Source organism: Tachypleus tridentatus, chromosome 13, assembly GCF_004210375.1.
Source record: "Tachypleus tridentatus isolate NWPU-2018 chromosome 13, ASM421037v1, whole genome shotgun sequence".
NCBI lineage: Eukaryota > Metazoa > Arthropoda > Merostomata > Xiphosura > Limulidae > Tachypleus > Tachypleus tridentatus.
In genome coordinates this window covers 67,908,022-67,932,171 of record NC_134837.1, presented here as the reverse complement: position 1 = coordinate 67,932,171, position 24,150 = coordinate 67,908,022, and the positions used below count along the sequence as shown (strand labels likewise).

The window sequence follows — 24,150 nt, the reverse complement described above, 5'->3', positions numbered from 1 at the left end:
CTTTGGTAATACAGACCCTACAGTAATCTTAGACAAATAGCACATGATTCAATCATGAATTTACTTCATCTGTGATATAATACAGCTGCTTCATTTTCAAGGTTGAAAATTTTGGAACCACTCTGAACATATAAACTCAAACCGTGTGTTATGAAACCTTAAATAAAATGTTCGTATTAACACAGATACTAAACTTGATCAATTATGAATTATGAATATTATTCGGTATATTATAATTATTTTATTAAACATATAGTTTTATAGATAATTATTTTATGAGTTAATAATTTTGTTTGTTTGTTGTTACTTATTTAATAAATAAAAGTGTAGTAATTTTAAGTACGCGTTTGTTGATTTGCTAATTTTTTTACTAAATTTTATTACTTGAAGCGCCATTTTGTGGGCCTGGCATGGCCGAGCGCGTAAGGCGTGCGACTCGTAATCCGAGGATCGCGGGTTCATGCCCGCGTCGCGCCAAACATGCTCGCTCTCCCAGCCGTGGGGGTGTTATAATGTAACGGTCAATCCCACTATTCGCTGGTAAAAGAGTAGCCCAAGAGTTGGCGGTGGGTGGTGATGACTAGTTGCCTTCCCTCTAGTCTTACACTGCTAAATTAGGGACGGCTCGGTGCAGTGGGCTAACAACCTGCTCACTTAAATACTTGTTGAAGAATCCGCAAGCGATTGCGGCCCTATGTTCTTAGATGGAATCTAATGGTGATAACTAACTAACTAAGCGCCATTTTGTGGTGTGTCACTGATAAAACCTCTAGTGGCTACATTTTTCCACTTCGCCTTTTTACTGTTGTGATTATTATAGGATAACCTTTATATAAAATCGCCTTAACGTCAGTCTCCTATATAAATCATAAAGTGTGTGCTTCACAAAATATACAGCCGTATATGTAACCAGGAATTTGTATCTATTTCTAACATCACAAACCGTTTAATATAGCGGAGTAACCTCCTACAGTAGTAGTTCCACGAAAACATTGAATGACTTCAACTCGTCATTAAGTGAACTGTACTGATATCAACGCGAAATTAATTTGTTCATCCAAGTAGGTCGATAAAATATTCAGACACAGTCGTGACAGAAGATTCGATACTGTTTGTAAGTTAGTAAAACTTTTGTATATAAGTTACCATATGTAAGCACCCTTATTATAAATGGCATAGTTGGTTGTATATGAAAATATATTTATATTAAGAAAGTAAATTTTGTTTATTAATTTTGCTGGATAACATAACGAATTTAATACATCTATACATCTGATTAACTTCTAAATTTTAATTTCAAGTTAACTCGCTTTCAAGCTATTTGAAATCGTAATACATGACATAATGAATAGGAGAATTGTCCGAAATAAATTATAATACATTACATAATAAACTGGGGGCTCACGTTCGAGATTTGAATCAGAGAAAAAATTCTTTAATCGATATGTTAAAGTTTCACCATTGAAAATTGAAGTTGATAAATATTTTCAACATGTTAAGAAAGTTGTCCAAACCATGGAGTGGAGAACGGAAAAATGGCCATAATTATTACAGAGTTTCTTCTTGATGACGAGAAACCTACTTGAAATAAAAATTTATCTCAGAACAGCTGGTATGGGTATTAACACTTTTACTGATAAGCAGAGAAAAAGTTTCGACCTTCCTAGGTGATCTTCAAGTTACCATAGAGTTTAACTGGTAAAGAATAAGAAACTTATGTCGCTTTCTTATGGCACTGATAACCCCATACCCATACGCATAATACATAATACTACGGTGACTCAGTCACTATCGTTAGAAGGTATATTACCTTTAGGTTCTAGTTCTGCCACTGGTGAGTCGGTTATTAGTTAGTGTATTGAGGGTGGCTTTGTTAATGTTTCTCTTCATAACATTTATTTAACTTCAGATCTAGTTTCTGTACCAGTTGTGGGTGGAGTAAGACCTATTCTGCCAATTAAGGGTGTCTATTATTGTTAGAAACGATATCAAACCCAAAATGGTTATTGAGCTGACCACAATTTCATCCAAGTATGATGTTGTTGAGAAGCATACAGAAGTTATTTCCTCCTGTTGTGTGACTCAGGTTAGAAATTAAACCAAACACAAATGTTTGGTCAGAGAACATTATAGAGTTGTCTCAAACTAAAAACAACATGAAACAGTCTCTTTGCGGGTCGATTTATATACTTTAAGAGAGGTTCTCGAAAGTTCAGTTGGGTACAATGTATAATATATATTGTTGGTTCTTACACTTGAGAATTTTCTACCAATATAGACAACAGGCGGGACCTTTCTATTACACATTTAAGTTAAACACATTTCTAAATACATATTAAATTGAATTCAACACGCAAAGATAATAAAATAAATATATAATACTCACTAGGGCAATATTTAAGGTCGAAAAACACACATAGTCATGAACTGAATAATGATTAATAATTAACTAATTATTAATAATTATATTAATTATTAATATTAAATAATTAACCAGTGAATAACGATTAAAACACATATCGTTTGCCGCTTACTTCACTGCTCTGTTTAAACAGCTTATGGTAAAACTAAACTATCTTATTTTAACATATGTCGATGAACACATTATCAAAATCCAATAAAATTCGTCATACTAACTACTCGTGACTAAACAAACATTCAGAAAGCTGAGAAAATATGAAATGTTTACTCTGGACTGTGTTCTACTAGGGGTAAAATAGTGTTTCTGCTATAAAAGAGGTAGCAACTCACTACGGCGGAAGATCAAGTGTGAGAAAACATGAAGTCTTGGTTCGTTTGCGGTCTATTGGTAGCTTTTTGTGCAGTTCTTGTATTGTCAGAAGAAGGTGAGATATTCTAGACTTTACACTTGTTTAATAGTAACTTACAAGGTTCATTATTTTGATCTTGCTAATTTGTATCTATATTGTTATATTCCGGACATTTGAAAGTGTAGCATTAGTTAACGAAAGAAATTGGATAATTTAGACAAACGTATATTGTGAACAGATGTTTAGCAAATTGAGTTGGTTGTTTACAGTTAAGCACACAGTTGCAAGATATAAATTCTGTGGTCCGCCCACCACCAATATTACTCCTAGGGTTTTAGCATTATAATTTTCCAGAATTACTACTGAGCCAATGGTGTCACTAGAGTTGCATGATTTATGGCAAAAACCTTATGAGCTAGTTTAATACCTGTGTATAAAGAGATAACATAGTTTCAATTTATTTTAATGAAGGTGATAAAATATTGTAATGTAACTGAAACATTATGACAACACATGATGTGACGATAAGTTAAACCAATATAATTCGGTTTGTGTGTTTTTATGTACGTGTGTAACCGACATTTTTCACACACTTCCAGATGACCCGTTTGATCCAGATACTGATCTAGAAAGGACTAGTGAATTAAGGGTTCGTCGCCAGACAAGTACCAACACCACGGAAACAAATAATAGTTCTGAAGAATCGTCGGAAGAAAAAGATGGCAAGAAGAAAAAGAGAAAGAAGAAAGGCAGAGGAGGCCGTTAATTTTGATGTTTTAAACTTTCAAAGTTTAACCAGTTGTGGGATCGGAATTTGATTTTTAACAATTCTCTCTGATTTGATTTACCAAAGAAAGGTATAAATAACGATTGTAACAAGTGACCAGTTTCTATTCTTCCAAATCAAAACTTACAAAACTATAGAAATTATTGCAATTCTGAAGAATAAACCCTTGCATGAAAAAGGTTTTAGTTTCTCATCCAAGGTTATTTACACCAGAATGAGGGCAAATATATCTTAATGGTTTGATTTACTTTTTCATAGTTTTATTATTAATAGAATGAAATACTGATGGTAAGCTTAATATTAAAATGAAAAAAAACTATTATAGCTGCAACATTTTCAGGTACTTTTATACCAGTTGTGTATGATTAATTATTACATTTAAATGTTTTACTGTCCTAAGTTATATTATCCGTGATTACTCGATTCAGTATCTAATATTTTCACTGGGGACATCACACAGGCTTCTCTGTCTTACCAAATAAAAACAGTTATATATAATTAGAAACCATGTATAGACAGCTTTCGGTCAATCACATAATTTATATGTTATACTGAAATCTGACACTAACTTTGTAAGTTAGAATAACACAGTATCAGTGTTGAAGGCGAAACCTAAATACTGAATTTAAAACTACAATAGGTAACAGCATTTTTGAACCAATACACAGTACACAGTTATCTTGTTTAATGAAAGAAATAACACTAAATTAATATACCAATAATAAAAGTATAGGGAATATTATCTAGTACATCTTGATAATAAAACGTATTTTAGAAGACGTATAGTATTTATACAAATGGCCCGGCATGGCCAGGTAGGTCAAAACGTTCGACTCGTAATCTGTGGGTCGCGGGTTCGACTCCCCGTCACACCAAACTTGCTCGCCATTTCAGCCGTAGGAGCGTTATAAAGTGACGATCAATCCCACTATTCGTTGGTAAAAGAGCAGCCCAAGCGTTGGCGGTGGGTGGTGATGACTAGCTGCCTTTTCTCTAGTCTTACACAGTTAAATTAGGGACGGCTAACACAGATAGCCCTCGTGTAGTTTTGCGCCAAATTGAAAAACAAATTTACATAATTGTTTTACCTACTTGATACGCATGCGCATTAATACAAACTGGTTTCACTTTACAAGTGGTGAATATCTTCAGATAGAATTTGTAATTATTGTTTTTTTTTTGACAGTCTTTCATGAAGAATAATATAGTTTACCGTGTGAAATGTAATAACATCACAACAATATTTTTGAAAAGACTGAAAAATGTAACAAACTGATATTTATTCATTCTTGTCGAAAAGTTACTTTGGTTCTTTTGGAATCTCTTACATACAAAAACATAATAAAGAATACGTGGCTTCTTCAAGTTCTATCGAAGTTAATTGAAAACAAACCACGATGAACCCTTCAGTTTCACATAAAACTTTAGTTACAGTTCGAGTGCAGAAGTCCCTGTGGAACTTTGGAGACATTTGCTTCACTTTGAACACTAAATGTCACTTTGTTACCAAAAGTAAAATTTTAACATTATATCATTTGGGCAACATTTGCGTAGAAATGTTTTAAAATTAAGCTATTATCGAGTCAAGTGTGGAGTCGATAGTGTTACTTGTTTTATCCTTGTGAAACGTAGTATAGAAGAGGTATGGCAGGTTCCCTTCCAAGGAGATACTTACTGACAAAGGACAATGAATAAACTGATTCAGTGTTGGACAACAATTTTTTGATAATTTCAATATTCATCTCTAAATACGAATCTTTCTGTCCATTGTTTGTTTGAAGATAAGTACTACGTTACAGAATAGTCAATCACTGCTGAAATTACAAAAAATTATTGTCTAACAACGAGTTTGTGTTTACTTCACCAACAATAGACTCCTGAAAATATATATATATTTTAATGCTTTAATCATTTTAACCACGTAAAATGGTATTATTGATACATTTTGTTCTACCTTAAATTTCATAGTATTAACAAAGTTTGATTGTATAACTTCCAAGATAAAACTGAATTACTAAGTTGTTAGACGAACCAGAACTGGCAGAAGGTTTATTTCTTTTAGTCCTTGTATTTTCGTTAATGACTTTTGATCTAATGGTCTTAAGTGAAGACTTACATTAGCTAATTTTAGACTGCTCTTGTGTGACCGATTAGTGAGCTTTTACACATGAACCCTATGGAACACAGTCGGAGTATAATGACAACTAGGTCACACTAGGCCTGGTACAATGTCATAATGTTTAGATAAAATACATGTGGATGAAAACTGAAAATACTGTCATTAGTCCTCATAGATGGTATTGTATGATGCTCGTCAAAGACTTCTTTGTAACTCGTGAAACACATGGAATGTTAAAAGTGAACTATGTATCTCAGAAAGGCTGGTATGGGTATTAACATTTTTACTAATAAAGCAGTGAAAAACCTTTCGACCTTCCTAGGTCATATTTAGGTTAACAGAAATGACGACCAAGGAAGGTCGAAAAGTTGTTCTCTGCTTTATTAGTAAAAACACTTAAAACCCATACCAGCCTTTCTGAGATACATTTTTATTTAAAGTGGTTTCTCGTCATCAAGAATAAAAAAATAATTAAAAGTTCGGTAACTTTGAAGTGGGCATGCACAGAGCACTGTAATTTAACTTTCTGTCTGGTTTACGAAACAACAAGTTATCTGTAATGTCATTAATTACCAAAGAAACAAGAACGTAGTTTTAGTAGCGGTAAATAAATATCGTACTAACCATAATAGGTAAATGGTTGTTAAAAATATAATAGTTGACATTATGTATCTTGAATGGAATTTATACACATACAAAGTTTCCTCTAAATTGTCAAATCCTGACAACCATTACATTGAAACGCTCTGGTCCCACTTTCATGGATAAACATTAGTAAACAAGAAATTAATATATCATCAGCGAGCGAGAGAAAACCCTATCATTTCTTGTAAACCTTCAGACATTGTTGAAGGTTGAAAACTTCTAGATTGTTCTTTGTCAGAGATGGTCAACTCAGAATCTACAGAAAGAAATGGAAAATATGTATGCTGTGTGGAAAGAGATATGCCACTTTCTGGTAAAATAAATATTTCATAAATATTCTTGGTTGGATAGAAAGATATGACAAAAAACATGGTTTCGATATTTGAAGTGGGCATAGAGCAGAAAACCTTTTGTGTAGCTTTGCATTTAATAACAAACAAGAAACACGAAATCAAAATTACAAAAATATACTTTTTCCAAAGCAACTAAAGTTCTTTGATCAAACAGATGTTGTCAAAGAACAGATATACATCTATGTTTATTCACTTATCTGTAACATATGGTCTGTAGCTATTCACCATAGATTTTAAAAGAAAATCTCCATCTATATCGTCTATAGTTATCTGGAACTCATGTTTTTACTTAACCCCTAAGGAGGTTAATAAAACAGAAATCGATCAAAAACTTCATTTATTATTAATGTGTAATATATTATCTGTAGCTAACCACAATGGAGGTTAATAAAACATAAATAGATAAAAAACTTCAGTTATTATTTATATGTAATATATTATTTGTAGGTAATCACAAGAGAGGTTAATAAAACATAAATACATCAAAAACTTCATTTATTATTTATATGTAATATATTATCTGAAGTTAACCACAAGGGAGGTGACCAAAACAAAACTACAACTAAAACTTCCTGTATTTATCTGTAACTCATGTTTGTACTTAACCATCGTGAAGGTTAACAGAACTATTTGTTTAATATATATGTTAATCTTGGCTAGATAAATCCTTTAGACCACAACCTTTCTCTCTTCAATACTGGTTATTATACTTATTTTAATGTACCTAGTTAATCTTTTACTGTTGTTGACCTCTCAATCTGCTTGCCTTCACTATTCTCCCACTTTTCATATAAGATAGACAGTAACTCACAAGGCAGTGATCATTTTTCTATCATTTTGAGAGAGAGACTGTGGTCATTGCTACCCGACCAGCCTGCCCCAGCTGTAAACATCTTAAAGTTTATTTACTTATCTGTTACAGATGGATTGCAGCTAAGAAACAGGGAAATCATTAGAACAAAACCACATCGAAATCTTCCTTTATTTAATCAGTAGTTATGTTTGTACTTAATCACAAGAGAGGTTACTATGACAAAACTATGATTAAATCCTCCTTTACTTATATGAAGCTCATGGTTCCAAGTGAACTTAGTGAAGGAGATTTTACTTGCAGAGTACAGACTAATGGTTCAGTGTGAACTTAGTGAAGGAGATTTTACCTGCAAAGTACATATCAATGGTTCAGAGTGAACTTAGTGAAGAAGATTCTACCTGTACAGTACAGAGTAATAGTTCAGTGTGAAATTTGTGAAGGAGATTCTATCTACAGAGTATAGACTAATGACTCAGAGTGAAATTAGTGAAGAAGATTCTACCTGTACAGTACAGAGTAATAGTTCAGTGTGAAATTAGTGAAGAAGATTCTACCTGTACAGTACAGAGTAATAGTTCAGTGTGAAATTAGTGAAGGAGATTCTACCTGTACAGTACAAAGTAATAGTTCAGTGTGAATTTAGTGAAGGAGATTCTACCAAGTTCAGTGTGAAATTAGTGAAGGAGATTCTACCTGTACAGTACAAAGTAATAGTTCAGTGTGAAATTAGTGAAGAAGATTCTACCTGTACAGTACAGAGTAATAGTTCAGTGTGAAATTTGTGAAGGAGATTCTATCTACAGAGTATAGACTAATGACTCAGAGTGAATTTAGTGAAGGAGATTCTACCTGTACAGTACAAAGTAATAGTTCAGTGTGAAATTAGTGAAGGAGATTCTACCTGTACAGTACAAAGTAATAGTTCAGTGTGAATTTAGTGAAGGAGATTCTACCTGTACAGTACAGAGTAATAATTCACTGTGAAATTAGTGAAGGAGATTCTACCTGTACAGTACAAAGTAATAGTTCAGTGTGAATTTAGTGAAGAAGATTCTACCTGTACAGTACAGAGTAATAGTTCAGTGTGAAATTAGTGTCAAGATTTCAATTACAGAAACTTCTTTTGTCTTTCATGTTTGAGAAGTTCATTGTATTAAGACTTAGATTTTTTTCTGTCCTGAAATTACTATCTGAATGTGCACATACTCCATTTTGACTGAGGTAAAAATACATTAATATTTACGTACTGTAGCACAACATATTAAAAGCTTATCAAAGATTTAAAAAAGCTAAGTTAGGAAGTACTCTGACATTTTCAGTTTATTTATTGATAGCAGTTGTTGTTTTCTTTTAAGCATAAAGAGCTATTGTTTCTCAGCCCACCACAGATATCGAAGTCCAGGTTCTAGCAGTAAAATCTATTGATAGTACTAAGTTCAATAATAAATAATATTTAGCTTTAACTAAACTATAGGAACAACTGTATGCAATTTACAGTGTTAACATATCTCTTTATAGAATATAACCCATAATTTAAATAAATGCTTAATCAATGTTGGACTTACAGATTTTGATGTATCTTTTATTCTATAAATCCTGTATTTAAAGAAATACTCGTATAATAAAAATACAAATTTGAGCCCAAATGTTTTGTTGGTCTTCATTAGTGAAACAAAAATATCCACAAACTGATATCTCCATTACATTTTATTATTATGAATTTTTCAGGGCTAATGTGGTATTGCAAAGATTACAACCAAAAGCAGTTGTTTACGTGAGTAAAATACCAATGCATTATTTGTCAATTCCATTTATTACTGACCCATGTTCAGTGAAACAATATCAAACATACCTGAATTACTTTTGTTGCTTAGTCTCAACATGTTCCTTTTGGTTCGTTTGTCTTTGTGTTTTATTGGTGGAAGAACTCCGTATCTCGATATGGGAGTTAAAATATCTTGACTCTGAATAAAAGTATGAACAAAGAGCACCCATGAATGGTGATCAAAGAGAAAATAGAGTGAACAAATAAGATTCTCTAAGAAACACCAGGATAAGAGAAATCCCTTAAGTCTGGCAATTTATGGCACGTTTGGACACATTGGTTTTAAGTTTCTTTTGGAATTAATTCAAATACACAAAGAAATACTCGAAGTTTACTAAAGTGTTTTTATTAAACATAAAGTGTGAAGAAACAACAATTGTACAAGTTATATCCACCTTTGGATTTAATTTATTTTTATGAGCCATTGCAAAACACATTAATATTACATTTACTGTTATCATACAGTACTTAGGTTCCAACAGTCTATATCAACCTATGTAATAACCTTATAGTTTTATTGATTCCACACCACTCACATTCCACTGAACTACCCCAAATTAATTTACAGTTCTTGTAAGGACTCACAGACCCTGGTGGAACAACATTGATCTATCACTAAACACTTCATGTTATTTAGTTATCATTAGAATAATCCAGAATCTTTTGACCATGAAATACCGTCGTTAATGGCATTACTTGTGCTTTGTGACTCTTCAGAGATTTGTGAAATGTGAACCATATCTACACAACTCATTTTGAGAGACTTTGTTCAAATGTGTAGAGACTTTGTTAACAAAGGATATTAGAATTCCACTAGACTAGAGAGAATATATTACAGCCTGAACAGTGTACAAAGAAAGTACGACAGGAGTTTCATTACATTCGTAGCTACAGCCTGTCACTAAAAGTGTTCATGTTTAGAACACTCAGTGGTAGCAAACAGTTGAATAGTATCTTAAAGACACTACTAAACATCTGGACACACAAACACTTGAATAGTAGCTTAAAGCCACCACTAAATAACTGGACACACAAACAATTGAACAGTATCTTAAAGACACCATTAAACATCTGGACACAAAAACAGTTGAATTGTATCTTAAAGACACCACTAAACATCAGGAAACACAAACAGTTGAATAGTATCTAAAAGCCCCCACTAAACATCTGGACACACACAAAAAGTATCTTAAAGACACCATTAAATATCTGAACACACAAACAGTTGAACAGTATCTTAAAGACACACCACGAAACATCTGAACTCATAAACAGTTGCACAGCACAGTATCTTAAAGACACCATTACACATCTAGACACACAAACAGTTTAACAGTGACTGACAGACATCGCTAAACACTTCTGGACAAGAAACCAGTTGATCAGGGTCTTAAATAGAGCAATAAACACAACTGGTCAATCAAACAGTTGAAAGGTACCTTAAACGTTATATTTGTTAAGTACAAAATCTGTATAATGGGTCATTTAATTGCAACAAATCCCAAACTGTTTACTTGTTCATAACACTTATCCTAGTTGAAGAAGATTCAAGTAGAGCAAATACCAAGTACTGACCTTTCTTGTAGTTGACAAACTGGAGTTTCGTCTTGACCCTTGAACAGAGGCCAATGGTATTTCCGAAGTTGGACTTAAGGACTTAGTGGACCTAAAATTAAATGTTTCCATATGTCCATAGTTAAGAAGAAATGTTTATTACAACATATCATACGTTCTGTTTTAATCAACAAAACTGGAGAGTTTTAAAATAAAAATAGTTTTAAACAATGTATTCATAAAGTTTGAACAGTATCTTAAACACACGAATAAACACATTCAGATTGGAATAAGAAAAGATATGAACTAATAAAACATCAGATTTGGCGAATTATTATGAAACATTTAGAAACAGACATAATCATAATATACACAAAAAAATTAGTGACAAAGCCATGCATACAATAGTTTTAGTTCAGATACCAACATTCTTCCATTTTAAAAGACTTCAACATCAACTTTCGTCCATTTCACCCACACTAAATACCAACATTTTTCCATTCTTCCATTTTAAAAGACTTCAATGTGAACATTAACCCATTTTAGCAACTCCAAATACCAACATTTTTCTATTTTAAAAGACTTGAATGTTAACATTTATCCATTCAACAATTCTAAGTAACAAATTTTTTTTTTCCGTTTTAAAAGACATTAATGTCTACATTCATGCATCTCAGCAACTCCAAATACTAACATTCTTCCATTTTAAAAGACTTCAATATTGCATTGGGCCATTTCAGCAACTCTAAATAACAACATCTTTCTATTTTAAAACACTTTAGTGTCAACATTCATTCATTTCAACAACTTAAAATAGCAACATTGTTCCATTTCAAAAGACTTTAATGTCAACATTAATCCATTTCAGCAACTCCAAATACCAACATTCTTCCATTTAAAATACATCAATACCAACAGTCCTATCTTCCTTAAGTCTCTACAACAAAAGTCACTCATTCAAACAAATCCCAACAACAGAAGTCTCTTCCTGGACAATTCTTATTAATGAAATTCTTGATCTATATAAACATAGCAATGAAAAAAAAAACCTTCTACGAATACATCAGAAATGAAATTGTTTTCTTATATATATTTCTACAATAAAATTCTCTTCCTACACAGATTTCAACAATAAAACTCTCTTCCCACATATATTTCTACAATATAACTCTCTTCCTACACAGATTTCAACAACAGATGTCCCACACAAACTTGAACAATAAAAATCTTCTGCACAAAATTTAGTACAAATACAACAAGACTCGTTAATAAAAGACCTCAATATAAATCTCAACAACAAAAGACCCTGCACAACTCACAATATAAGATTGCTACACAAGTCTCAACAATAAACAAAACAACCTACATGAGACTCAACAATGATAGACCCTTACACAAGTGTGAACAAAAAAAGATCCAAACACAAGTCTCAAAGATAAAACATCTTTACACAAGTCTCAATAACGAAAGACCCCAACACGAGACACATTGATAAAACATCCCTACACAGTTCTCAACAATACAAGATCCTTAAACAAGACTCTTCAATAAAGGAAATCTACACACGTTGCAGCAATAAAAGACCCCTAGACAAATCAGAGCAATAAAACACCTCTACACGTCTCAATAATAAAAGACCCCTACGAAAGTCTCAATGATAAAAGACTCCTACACAAAAGTCTTTACAATAACAGACCCATAGACAAAAAGCATTAATAAAAAACACTACGTACGTTCCATCAATTAAAGACCCTTACATAAATCTCAACAATAAAACACCCTACATGACTCTCAACAATGAAAGACCTCTAAACAAGTCTCATCAAGAAAAGAACAGTACACAAATCTCAACAATCTCTTACATAAATTTTAAATATTCTTCTCTTACACAAATCTTAACAGTAAAAGTTCCCCTTCTATATAAACCAGAACAATAAAATGTCCACCCACTGTCAGGTTTTTATTTATGGGCCAGATTCTTTACAGTAGGTGTCTGTGACTCGTTGGTGATAAATTTCAACGACAAACAAACAGCACACAGTCCACTTGTTTTAAAATAATATGTTAAAACAAGTCAGATGCATGTATAAATGTTCATTACACTGTGTCCCCCCATTGGTACAGCAGTAAGTCTACGGATTTACAATGCTAAAATCAGAAGTTCAATTCCCCTTGGTAAACTCAGCAGATAGCCCGATGTGGCTTTGCTACAAGAAAATACACTCATTACACTGCTGATTATCGCAGTTTTATACAGAGCTTTAAATATGTGTCTCTTTTTCGTCAAATTTCACGCAGACTGGTTCAGTTACTAGTGAATACAACTCAAAAGTTTTTTTTCGTCTCTGTTGTTACAATATAACCAGCAATAATTTAACTTAAGAGAACACCACTCTTGATGACTCACAACCATACATTCTAGATCTACCTACCTGCATTTCTTACTAGCAATCCCGGCTTAATTAAAGTTTATAATTCGTTTTTAATGTCTTCATTATTTTATATACACTCTTGAAAATCAGCAGTTTTTGTCTCCTGATGATATAGTAGATTAATTTTTATCATATCAAACCACATGTTATAAAACATTATTTAAACACACAAGTTTCTACATAGAATATAAATGCATATTATCCATTAGCTAAGACTTTCAAAAATATTATAATTTTCAGGTGATTGACAATAAAGGACGACAACTTATTAATCAGTGTAAATATATTTAATGTACTCTGACGACAACTTATTTATCAGTGTAAATATTTTAACGTATTTGACGACAACTTATTCATCAGTGTAAATATTTTAATGCACGTGACGACAACGTATTTATCAGTGTAAATATTTTAATGCACGTGACGACAACTTATTTATCAGTGTAAATATTTTAATGCACCTTCTGCTTGTGTTTCTGACTCCTCCAGTTAAGAAACTTTCCCTGCTACGTTCTCGACGTCTGCTTGCTAGGGACGAGACGTTTCTTGTTCTATATAGTATTTTGACTGGATCATCATTTCCAACAAAGTCTGTTTCACTGAGAGGCGGTAATCGGTCTCCGGGAGTCGAGGGCAGTGACCGGATATAACTGGACAAACTTAAGCCACTGTCCACTCGGCTTCCTTGACTGCTGTAAGTGGGTGTGAATAGTTTTCCAGGACTATATCAAAGAGGAAATTGGATTTTATTCACATGAAACAGGTTGACATGTTTATAAATGATTTAGACAGGATCTCACGATGAACATGCAGCAATGAATGGACAGCAACAGTTTACTTCAGGGAGATATTGATGGAGAAAATATTGGAGGAAAATCTACACAAGAAAAGCAGATATGAAAGGATTAGGTTTCGAAATATTCCTGGTTTTAGTCTTTAGGAAGTCAAATTGAAACGTTGCCTGTTTCAACTTGGCTACTTCTATAGATTTTCCTTCAAGACTTTCTCCACAAATGTCACTCTGAACTGGACAATTGCTTTCCATTCTGATTTTGTTCAATATCTTTATGGTATCTATCATCCAACAAGAGGAACATGCAGTAGGTATGATATAACGTCATAGTAATTCGATGACAAAGAACTCACTTCATTGAAACTACATTTGTTACTGATTTAAACTCTAAACAAAGTTTTCACTGCTATTAGACTGATAACAATGTTAAACACAATATTCTTTGGTGGTCTAATATGGGTTGTAAGTAATTGGAAACTTGTACGATTTCAGTAAAGGCAGACATAAATAGAAACCTGTATATTATTGTAATATGCAAAACATATTTAGCGTTTCTCGTCTTCATTAGATTAGTAATGTGAAAGTTTCATGGTCACCTAGTATTTTCAAGTTTCTTCATTTTAACAACGTAAAGATGCAGTTTTAACAGTAGACAAGTGATCACGGAATGTGGCTAGATTGCTTTCGACCAAATTATCTTTTTTTCTGCTTCATTACTATTTTTGTGCCACATGAGTCTTCTTGTGAGAATGTTCACAACAGAGTACAACACACCTTTTTAATTCGCATGTAAAGTTGCATTGTTACTGGAATGCTCAACTATGAAATGATTACGACATGCACTCTGCAACAGATGAAAGAATGATATTTGATACATGGTTATCGTACCTCTCTACTCTTATCGAAACTTTTTTCTGATCTCTGCACTAATTGGATGGTCCTTCAGATTTTCTGACTTGCCTGGTGTTCCCAGTTTTGTTATTTCTGCTCACTTTACTGACTTTACAAGTCAGAGAACTGAGATTAATTCCTTTAGAACATTTCATGCACAAACTGTGATGTCATATGATACCAACTACCACCAAAAATAATAGTCTAGTGAGTTGAAATGTGAGATTTTTTGAAAATAAACAACCTAGAGTGATGCATTTCAGAATATGTACAGTTTTTTATTGACATGGGATAAAAACTGGGTAAAGATGTTTTTTGAAGAAAACTACTACTGAACAGTGTCCATGTAAATCTGAACAAACACTTACAATCACTGGATCAGTTAACACAACGTGTGTGATGTAATACATTACAATTGTATTCCCTTTTAACCACTGGATCTGACAAAAATTGTCAATGAACATGTTGGTTGATTGGTATATTAAAGCTACGAAGAACAAATCTTTTAATATGTTTCTAATAGATATAAATCAAAGAACTGACTCAGAATTATACCTGCAGCAGAAACAAAGTATTAATATATCTTTAATGACTGAAAGTCAAACAACTGGTTTAAAATTATAATTAAAAAAGAGAAAATTGTAAGTCTGTCATTAATCACTGGAAGTTAAAAAACTGATTTAGAAAAAAAAACAGAGAAGATGATGAAATACCTGTTAATGGGTGGTAGATGAGACGGTTTAAAGGAAATTTTTTCATCACTGAGTCCTCGCAACTCTATCATGGACTCGCTGGATCCCAGGGGTCTTAATCCTAACACTGAATACGTCTGTTAAGCAAAAAATAGAAAAAGACAAGACACAGTTCATGTTGTTTCACACATTAAAATGTTAAAAATTAAATAACTGTAGTTCATTTTCTCTGCATAAGTTTGATAGTAATTGTATTTTTAATTATAAAAAGACTTTCTTTTACCTCTGACTTGAGCTAGTATTCACTATTGCTGTCAAAATTCCATTTTTAATATACATTTTATCTTGAGATATAGATTACAATATTGCATTAAGTTAACGTAGCTGTATTCGAACAGTAACAGACATCGACATCTTCCACTAAAAATGTAATAATTTTAAAATTCTCAATATATTCTAATAACAGGTTAAAGCTAAATGGAAATGAGTGAAAATATTAACTGATAAAATTTATTACAGGTTTTCAGTCTGCTACAAACATCTCTGTCTTTAAACTAAATATTTGTCGCTAGGAGCAGTAACAGCAGATGAATGGAGTAGCCTATTTATTTTTCTTTACAAAATCATAAAACATGTCTGTTGGAGAAAAAAAATATTTTATACCATATTAAACAGTGTTAGGTATCATGTTAGTTCTTATTGTAACCCTAAAATTTCACCAAAACAGGGAAGATGCATGTTCAGTAACAACCTGATCAAGGTATTTTGTCTGTTTGTTTGTTTTTGAATTTCGCACAAAGCTACACTAGGGCTATCCGAGCTAGCCTTCCCTAATACAACAATGTAAGACTAGAGGGAAGACAGATATTCATCACCATCTACTGATAACTCTTGGGCTACTCTTTTAGCAACAAATAGCGAGATTGACCATCACATTATAACGACCCCATGGCTTAAAGGGCGAGTATGTTTGGTGTGACATGGAATCGAAGTCGCGATCCTCAAATTACGAGTTGAGTGCCCTAACCACCTTTCCGTTATGAACAAAAATTAATTCAAACAAACAATGGAGAATTCAAATATTGACACGTGTCGATCGAAAAGTAGGCCACCGTTGGTTCTATATGTTTAGATCACAGTTGGTTCTCTATGACTTGTATTTTACCTGCCATAATACTACATGTACGACTATGAGATAACGATCGATCACTTGACACAGAATAAGTGCAGCAACTGTTTTAAGGTGCCACTACCGTTAACAAACAGACCGTACAAGTTGGTAGGTTATCAGGTGACTAACATTTATCGTAAATTACTACAGGTTATGGAAAAAAATAAGAGGAACAAGCCATAATATCTATATTAAAAAGAGTAGGAAAAACGTGTTTGTTTGTTTCTCAAATTACTTCGTGGTCTTTGAACCAATCTCAAACAGACTTGGTAGGTTGATATAATAGATCATGTGATAAAGTGATTAGTACCTGGCTCCACCTTACCTTGGGCAACGTCCATAACAAAATATATATATATATGTATATATATAATGACCGAGCAGTCTTGGAACAACTGTTACTTCTTTATCTTGTGTGTTTTATATTAAAAATGTAAACGTTCACATTGTTGCCAGGAAAAGTGTAACACTTAGAGTGGCTACATCTGAAAAGATTTACTATCTTATTATATTCTTCTCAAATAAGTCTCACTTATTACGTGCTAAAAAACAAACTCAATTCTAATCTGAGTATTAAAATAAAAACTTCCAACCTTAATGCTTTATTCATAATATGTTACAGATCATACATCGTAAGATCTGACTGGTGGTTATATTTCGTTCTAAAAATAAAAACTAGAAAGATATCTGATCCTAACTAAATTTAAATAAGTCTTTTAAAGTAATTTAACCACGTAGTAGCCTCATATTTAACTACACAATAATCTTATTATTAATAAATCTTTAGGTCACATAAAGTCAATAATGCTGATAGTTCCATATTCACAAAATTTCAGAACTTATTAAAACATATAACAGTCCCATGTTTAACTAAAGTTTAAATCACACTAAATCCTAAAGTTGTTTTGAATTAAATAACGTTTTATATAACTTTAAACAAACAACAGTCTTGTATGTTAACACAGTCAGACCACACAAAACTATATAATAGCCGTATATTCAATAAAAGCTTTGTGCCTAACTACAAACAAACATAAAATTAAATATTATAATACACTCAAAGACGCTCAATGAAAAACATTCTATGATATTTTACAAAACAAGCAAGTATCATTTAAAAAACATCACGAAGAAAAACTAAGATGCTATTTACCTTAAGATGGTTAGATAAATAAGACAGTAACAAATATTGTTTGTTTGTTTAACAACAATCGAGTAAACATTCGCTAAAAACTATCTGTGCATAACCGTCTTTAATTAGAGACAAGAGAACGTGGGTAGTCTACAGCACCCTCTGCCAACAATTTAGTTACACATAACTAACTGAAGAGTGAGATTAGACTGACAGTTTTATAGTGTACCCAGGGCCCCAAATTACGAGGACACCCAATTCCTCGGATTCACAGTTCTAACTACAGAGTCACGCCAAGCCAAGAGTAGGAATAATTTAGTATAGAATAGAACTATGGATAAGATTAGGTTTTTAGGTTAAAATAAATAACAACGATAGTCATATGAAGGTTAAAAAGAATAACAAGATTAGCCCTATGAGGGCTATGTCAAAGAAGAACATTTACTACATGAGGGTTACCCTCAACAAGAAAGCTTTATGAACCAATAACTTACCCTGTTAGGGTTATGTCAAACAACAATACCCTCTGCACGAGGAATGTTTTTATAAACCAACAACGTACCCTGTTAGGGTGACTCACGAGATGTTTCTCAACAGATTCCTTGCTGTTCCAAAGTTGTTCTATTTCCAGTTGATAAATTCGATACAAGTCATCCAGTTCTCGAGCAGTCTTCCCTACAGTCAATATTAAAACCATCTATTCACAACAATGCATACTGAACACGTGTGAAACAAACAATAAACTGTACAACCAACCGACAGTAAATATTTTTATTCACATATGTTTAAAGCATAATCAAAAGTTAATTAAGTTCTATTAGCTATAATTATAATCCAGGAGAAGTGTAAAACCACAGTCATTTCAACAAATCTTATATAATATGTTCAACATGCTGTTCTTGTAATTAGAAACCAGTTTGGATTAACAGTAGGAGTGAGTAGACCTTTAACAGTGCCATAATCATTCATATACTTGAAATAAAAAACAAACAAACAAACAAACTACAAACCACCTATGGCCCCAGACTTTTCATACATTTGGCATAGCATTTTATAGTGTGTTGTAAATATATAATGATATATTTCTGTGCATTCTAAAGCTAACAAACTCGTCTTGTTCAGGATTATTAATTAACATTCATGTGGTAAGAACTACATTTACTGGGAGTTTTATTGTTGTATTGTTGTCACCAATAAGTACTTACATTCTAACTGAGAAATAATTGAGTTATCCATACTCACTATATTCTGTTCCTCCGGAGCTTAGAGCTGAAAAAACAAATACAATCAGGTCAGTTACAAATGGAAAAAAACTTTGCAAGTAAAATGATTCTTGACTTGAATGAAATAGACAAAAATCCATTTCTGAATTTCGCCCAAAGTTACAGAGAGGTGTCTATACAATAATGTCCCAAATTTTAGATTATTGGAACGATAGGAAGACAGCTGGGCAACAACGACAACGACCAACATTTTGTTACATCTGTCTTATTGAACAAAGGGATTTTTAATGTTAAAATGCACCCATGGTTCTATAGTGTTTAGCATTGTAACAAAGGGTTGCCAAAGTTGAATCTTCCATTCACAGTTTGGTCACGCTAATCAGTCAGTCACTCTTAGCGGTGGACGAAGTAAAGTGATTAATAATAATTACTAAATAAACATGATTATTTCAGTGTGGGGTTTAAAAAAACATTAAAAGTGTTAAAATGTAGTTATTTTTATTACAACAAACATTACAGTTAATACTTCTCATTGTCATGAAGCTGACTCATGCACAAGTTTAATGCTTCCTACAATTGGACATAAAACATATAGTAACACACAAATGGAATTATTCAGGCATTAATTATTCAATTACTATTTCACACACACACACACACACACACATCTATAAATACATATATTAAGTCATACAGACATAACTGGAAACAGGAACAAGTGGGCCCCAGCTTGGCCAGGTGGTCAGGGCACTTGACTTGTAAGCTGAGAATCACAGATTCAAGTCCCTGTGCACCAAACTATACTCACTCCTTCATCCATGGGGCCATTATAATGTGATGGTCAATCCCACTGTTCGATAATAAAAGTGTACCCCAAGTACTGGTGGTAGGTGGTGATGACTAGCTGCCTTCCGTCTAGTTTTTCATTACTAAATTAAGTATAGCTCGCAAAGACAGCCCTTGTAAAGCTTTGTGCGAAATTCAAAACAAACAACAAGCACAAGTGACGTACTACAGAAGTAACAAATAAATAGTAATGGAATCTGGATTACGAATTTATTAATGGAACAGAAAATATAAAAATAAAAGGGTTGCACCGAAACATTAAAGGTGTTGTGAAGGAAAGGGATCCTGTTGTAATGGTTGATCAGTCTTTAAAACAATCCAAGCAGTGTGCTATTAGTAGTGACAGGAAAAATAGTAATTTAGCTTTTATCTACAGAATAATTGAATACACGTCTAAAGAGGTTATAATTCCACTGAATATATCACTGGTTGAGCCACATCTGGAGTATTGTGTCCAGTCTTTGGTCCTTAACTTTGGAAAAACATTGAATCGTTGGGTTCATATGAAGGGTTCATAGGAGGGTTAGTAAAACGGTCCTTTGGATGGAGAGGTTGTTATATTAAGAGAGATGAAGATCCTTAAAATTGTTTTATCTTGAAGAAAGAAGAAGAGTTAGGGGGGATCTGATTGAAGCATTTAAGATTGTAAAAAAAATTGGTAATGTTTATCCACCAACTTCTTCATACTTAACAATGAAACAAAGGTAAGGTAGAAGCAGTCTTCAACTAAGACAATTTTATTTGTCAAATAATGTGGTTGGCCTACAAAATGAATTGTCTTCAGATGTTATGGAAACAATAAGTTAGAGTGAGCTTGTAAGAAAACTTGTACCATGAATATGTACCTATCATGATAAGAAACAACGTGTATTATTAATATGTACCTAACATGACAGGAAACAACGTGTGTTACTAATATGTACCTAACATGACAGGAAACAACGTGTGTTACTAATATATACTTAATAATTAATCTATTTTGATACAATCTCATCACAGAACTTCCTCTGTTGATCAAACTGTAAAACATTAAGAAACAGAAACGTGCTATTAAAACGCTTTAACTCCCTGAGTTGGTCAAATTGTAGAAACGTTTGGAAATTCACAGACGATCAATAAGTTGCTTCCTTTTGATAAAACGTCAAAAAAGATCTCCCTCTCGTTTGTGACTTACCATTAATCAACTGTCTTTGTTTAGATATAATCTCATCACAGAACTCCCTCTGACGGTCAAACCGTAAAATCATAATATCTCTTTGTCGTAGTTCGTGTTCTCGAATTAACTGATCAGCTTGCATTTCAATTTCTAATAAAACAACAGTAAAATTTCATTAACTTCCTGGGTAACCGAAAACATTAAAAATAGGAAAACAAGTACCCATATAGTCTTAATGGGTATCTATTTAGAGGTATTTACTTGTTCACATACCTACTGTGAGTAATATTTACATGCATGAGTTTCTAGATTATAAAATCAAACAAATATTACAATTTTAGTCTATTTTTAATCGTTTCACACCCACAATCACTGGCTAAGTAATCATTAATTAATGTCTTAAAGTTTATTATCTTCACGTAATTATATGAACATTCAAACCTAATAAAAAATACCTTAGGTGTGAAAATTAGGTGTGGCCAAAAAATGATTGAGTGTGCGAATTAATGAAATGAAATCAAAATTGGGAACCAAACTGGTAGCTACAGTTATAGCATTTGTAAGAATTTTGACAGCAAATATTCATTCATTAGTCAGCTATACCACGTATTTTGGTTTAACCACCATCATCTCCCAATGTTGTAACTGTAGCTACCAGTTTGGTCCCCAGTTTTGATTTAATTCCTTTAAGTCGCACATCCAATCATTTTTGGCCACGCCATTTTTTTTCACACCTGAGGTGTTTTTCATTAGATATCACGACTCTTTGTTAAAACACACCAACAAACCACAACAAGTTAGAAAGTGATACCTGACAGTAACCAATGTTAGTTTTAAAAGCACAAACAAACCTATACTTTACAGAAACAACCAGATTATTTAAAGTATATAGTGGTAAGCTTCCTATACAAAACACTACCAATAGCTTCCTTCATAGTAACACCATGGAATCCAGATTAATGGTTTCTTGTCATCACTTCCATGCAATCGGTTCAGCCGTATCAATCATCATTCTTTAAGCTAATTGTATAAGAACATTAAACGCTCTTTAATTAGGATAATTTTATGGAGTTTACTAAATTTATGCTTAAAATTGGCAATGAATAATAACTGTCCACCCCTATAATTATTTTGAAAACCTGAGCTATAAGCTGCTAATCTAATTTGTTTGGTCTAAACAATACTTATGTATCTGCACGTCCTCTCATCCCGTTGTTTTGCTGCTTTAAGTCAGGATTCTTTAATCCGAATGACAAAAGTGATAGACTGATAACTCACGTAACGTTTTGCAAAGGTGTGAGTAAACATTTTCATCACATTGGAGCGATTTTTGTTGAATAACTATGCACATACTTGCGCTAAATGAGACACTTTATTGTGGGCTGTAAAGCTGTATCAGTGTACCAAACTTGAAAACTATGAAATAAACTTTCCGTTCTTTTGATGCGTATAAACAATTGGAAGAAATTCACTAAAAATTGGAAATATTACATCTCAGGTTTGTCTTAACTTGAAATTTAGTATGAGAAGTAAGGTGCAGTAGGAAAATATGTAAGAGATTAAGTTACCATGGTCTAAGATATAGAAGGTGGAAAAATTCTCAACTATCACTCCTGTTAATAACACACACTGTTCTACAATAGGTTGTTTTCACTGCATAACACCCAACCTGATTGATATCAGGATAATTGGTTTTACAAAGTCTGATACTTTTTAAAAATAACCAAAACACGAAAAAATAAAAACTTCATAATATCATTCCACGTTTAATATGATTGTATTAATGTCGTTTATTGTGACTGAACATAGCTACCATACTTTGTATCTCCAGCTCATGAACTCTTGTAAGAAGGTTGAGGATTTCTCTTTCTTCATCAGTGCTCACTTTTCCTGGTAATTCCTGTAAAAAAAGTAATATTTACTCGGTGATGAAATTGAAACCAAAACTTCAGTCTGTGTTGAGTAATATACAGAAATAAGAGTAGATAAAGAACTAGTTTTAGCACACACACCAGAATGCAAGTTATAAAGTAAATTATATCGTAAGGGAAGTCGTGTAATTCTTGTTATCATAATTATGTAATGGAATGCTTTAGGGTTGTTAACATAAAAGTATTATCATTCTAAAACTACGAAACTAAACATTCCGGCTACACATACAGATTACAGAGTTTAACAGAAAGGAGATAATCTAACAAAAAACCTTTTTACGGGTACAAATTAGAGTGTTAGAGAACTGAGACGAACTAATAATGCTATAGTTATAAGAATAAATCAGATTATTTTACATAAAGTTATAATAGATGTATATATGTGGTACAGTGTTTTTATAAATTAGTGCAACGCTTCTCTTACAGTTTCTTACAAACATCATATGATCTAATGAAGAGTTCATGTTTCAGAAATATATTACAAGCTTTCACAGAATAGGCAAACCTGATACAAGCTAACAGAACACTTCTGATACAGGTATATATTACTGTTTTAGACATCTGATAGAAGCTAACAGGACATTCCTATTACAGCTATATATTACTGTGTTTTAGAAATATGATACAAGCTAACAGAACACTCCTAATACAGGTATAAATTACTGTGCTTGAGACATCTGATACAAGCTAACAGAACATTTCTGATATAGGTATATATTTTACTATGTTTTAGACATCTGATACAAGCTAACAGAACACTCCTGACACAGGTATATATTATTGTGTTTTACTTCAGCGAGTCTGTAAGTTTTCCCACAGCAGTCTTCATATTCCCTTTCAGTATCCTCTCGAAGTGCCATGAACCGCTGCTGCTCTGCCTGTATATATTCTATATCTTCCCAGGCTTGTCTCACATATTCTGGGATGTCGGTATCCATCAGTAGGTTTTCCTTACCTTGGTCTAGGTCACATACTAGACGTTAGAAATGAAATGTGAGACTGTATTAACTAGGAA

The 24,150-nt window shown here is 32.7% G+C and overlaps 1 protein-coding gene and 1 long non-coding RNA gene across 2 annotated transcripts in view; one reads left to right on the top strand and one right to left on the bottom strand.

The window, feature by feature from the left end:
- Positions 1-2,709: 2,709 nt before the first annotated feature.
- On the top strand, positions 2,710-3,721 carry LOC143237862 (uncharacterized). The gene is made up of 2 exons (XR_013020291.1): positions 2,710-2,846; positions 3,371-3,721. It is a non-coding gene; the product is annotated as an uncharacterized LOC143237862 (long non-coding RNA).
- Positions 3,722-4,192: 471 nt separating this feature from the next.
- LOC143237860 (kinesin-like protein KIF19) overlaps positions 4,193-24,150 on the bottom strand; it is a 93,357-nt gene continuing 73,399 nt past the window's right edge. Inside the window, 10 exon segments of the mRNA XM_076477544.1 lie at positions 4,193-6,578; positions 9,342-9,453; positions 10,890-10,980; positions 13,762-14,022; positions 15,698-15,813; positions 18,542-18,654; positions 19,222-19,248; positions 21,223-21,354; positions 23,023-23,104; positions 23,927-24,108. Of these exon segments, the coding sequence (XP_076333659.1) occupies positions 6,475-6,578; positions 9,342-9,453; positions 10,890-10,980; positions 13,762-14,022; positions 15,698-15,813; positions 18,542-18,654; positions 19,222-19,248; positions 21,223-21,354; positions 23,023-23,104; positions 23,927-24,108 (1,220 nt within the window). The 3' untranslated portion in view covers positions 4,193-6,474.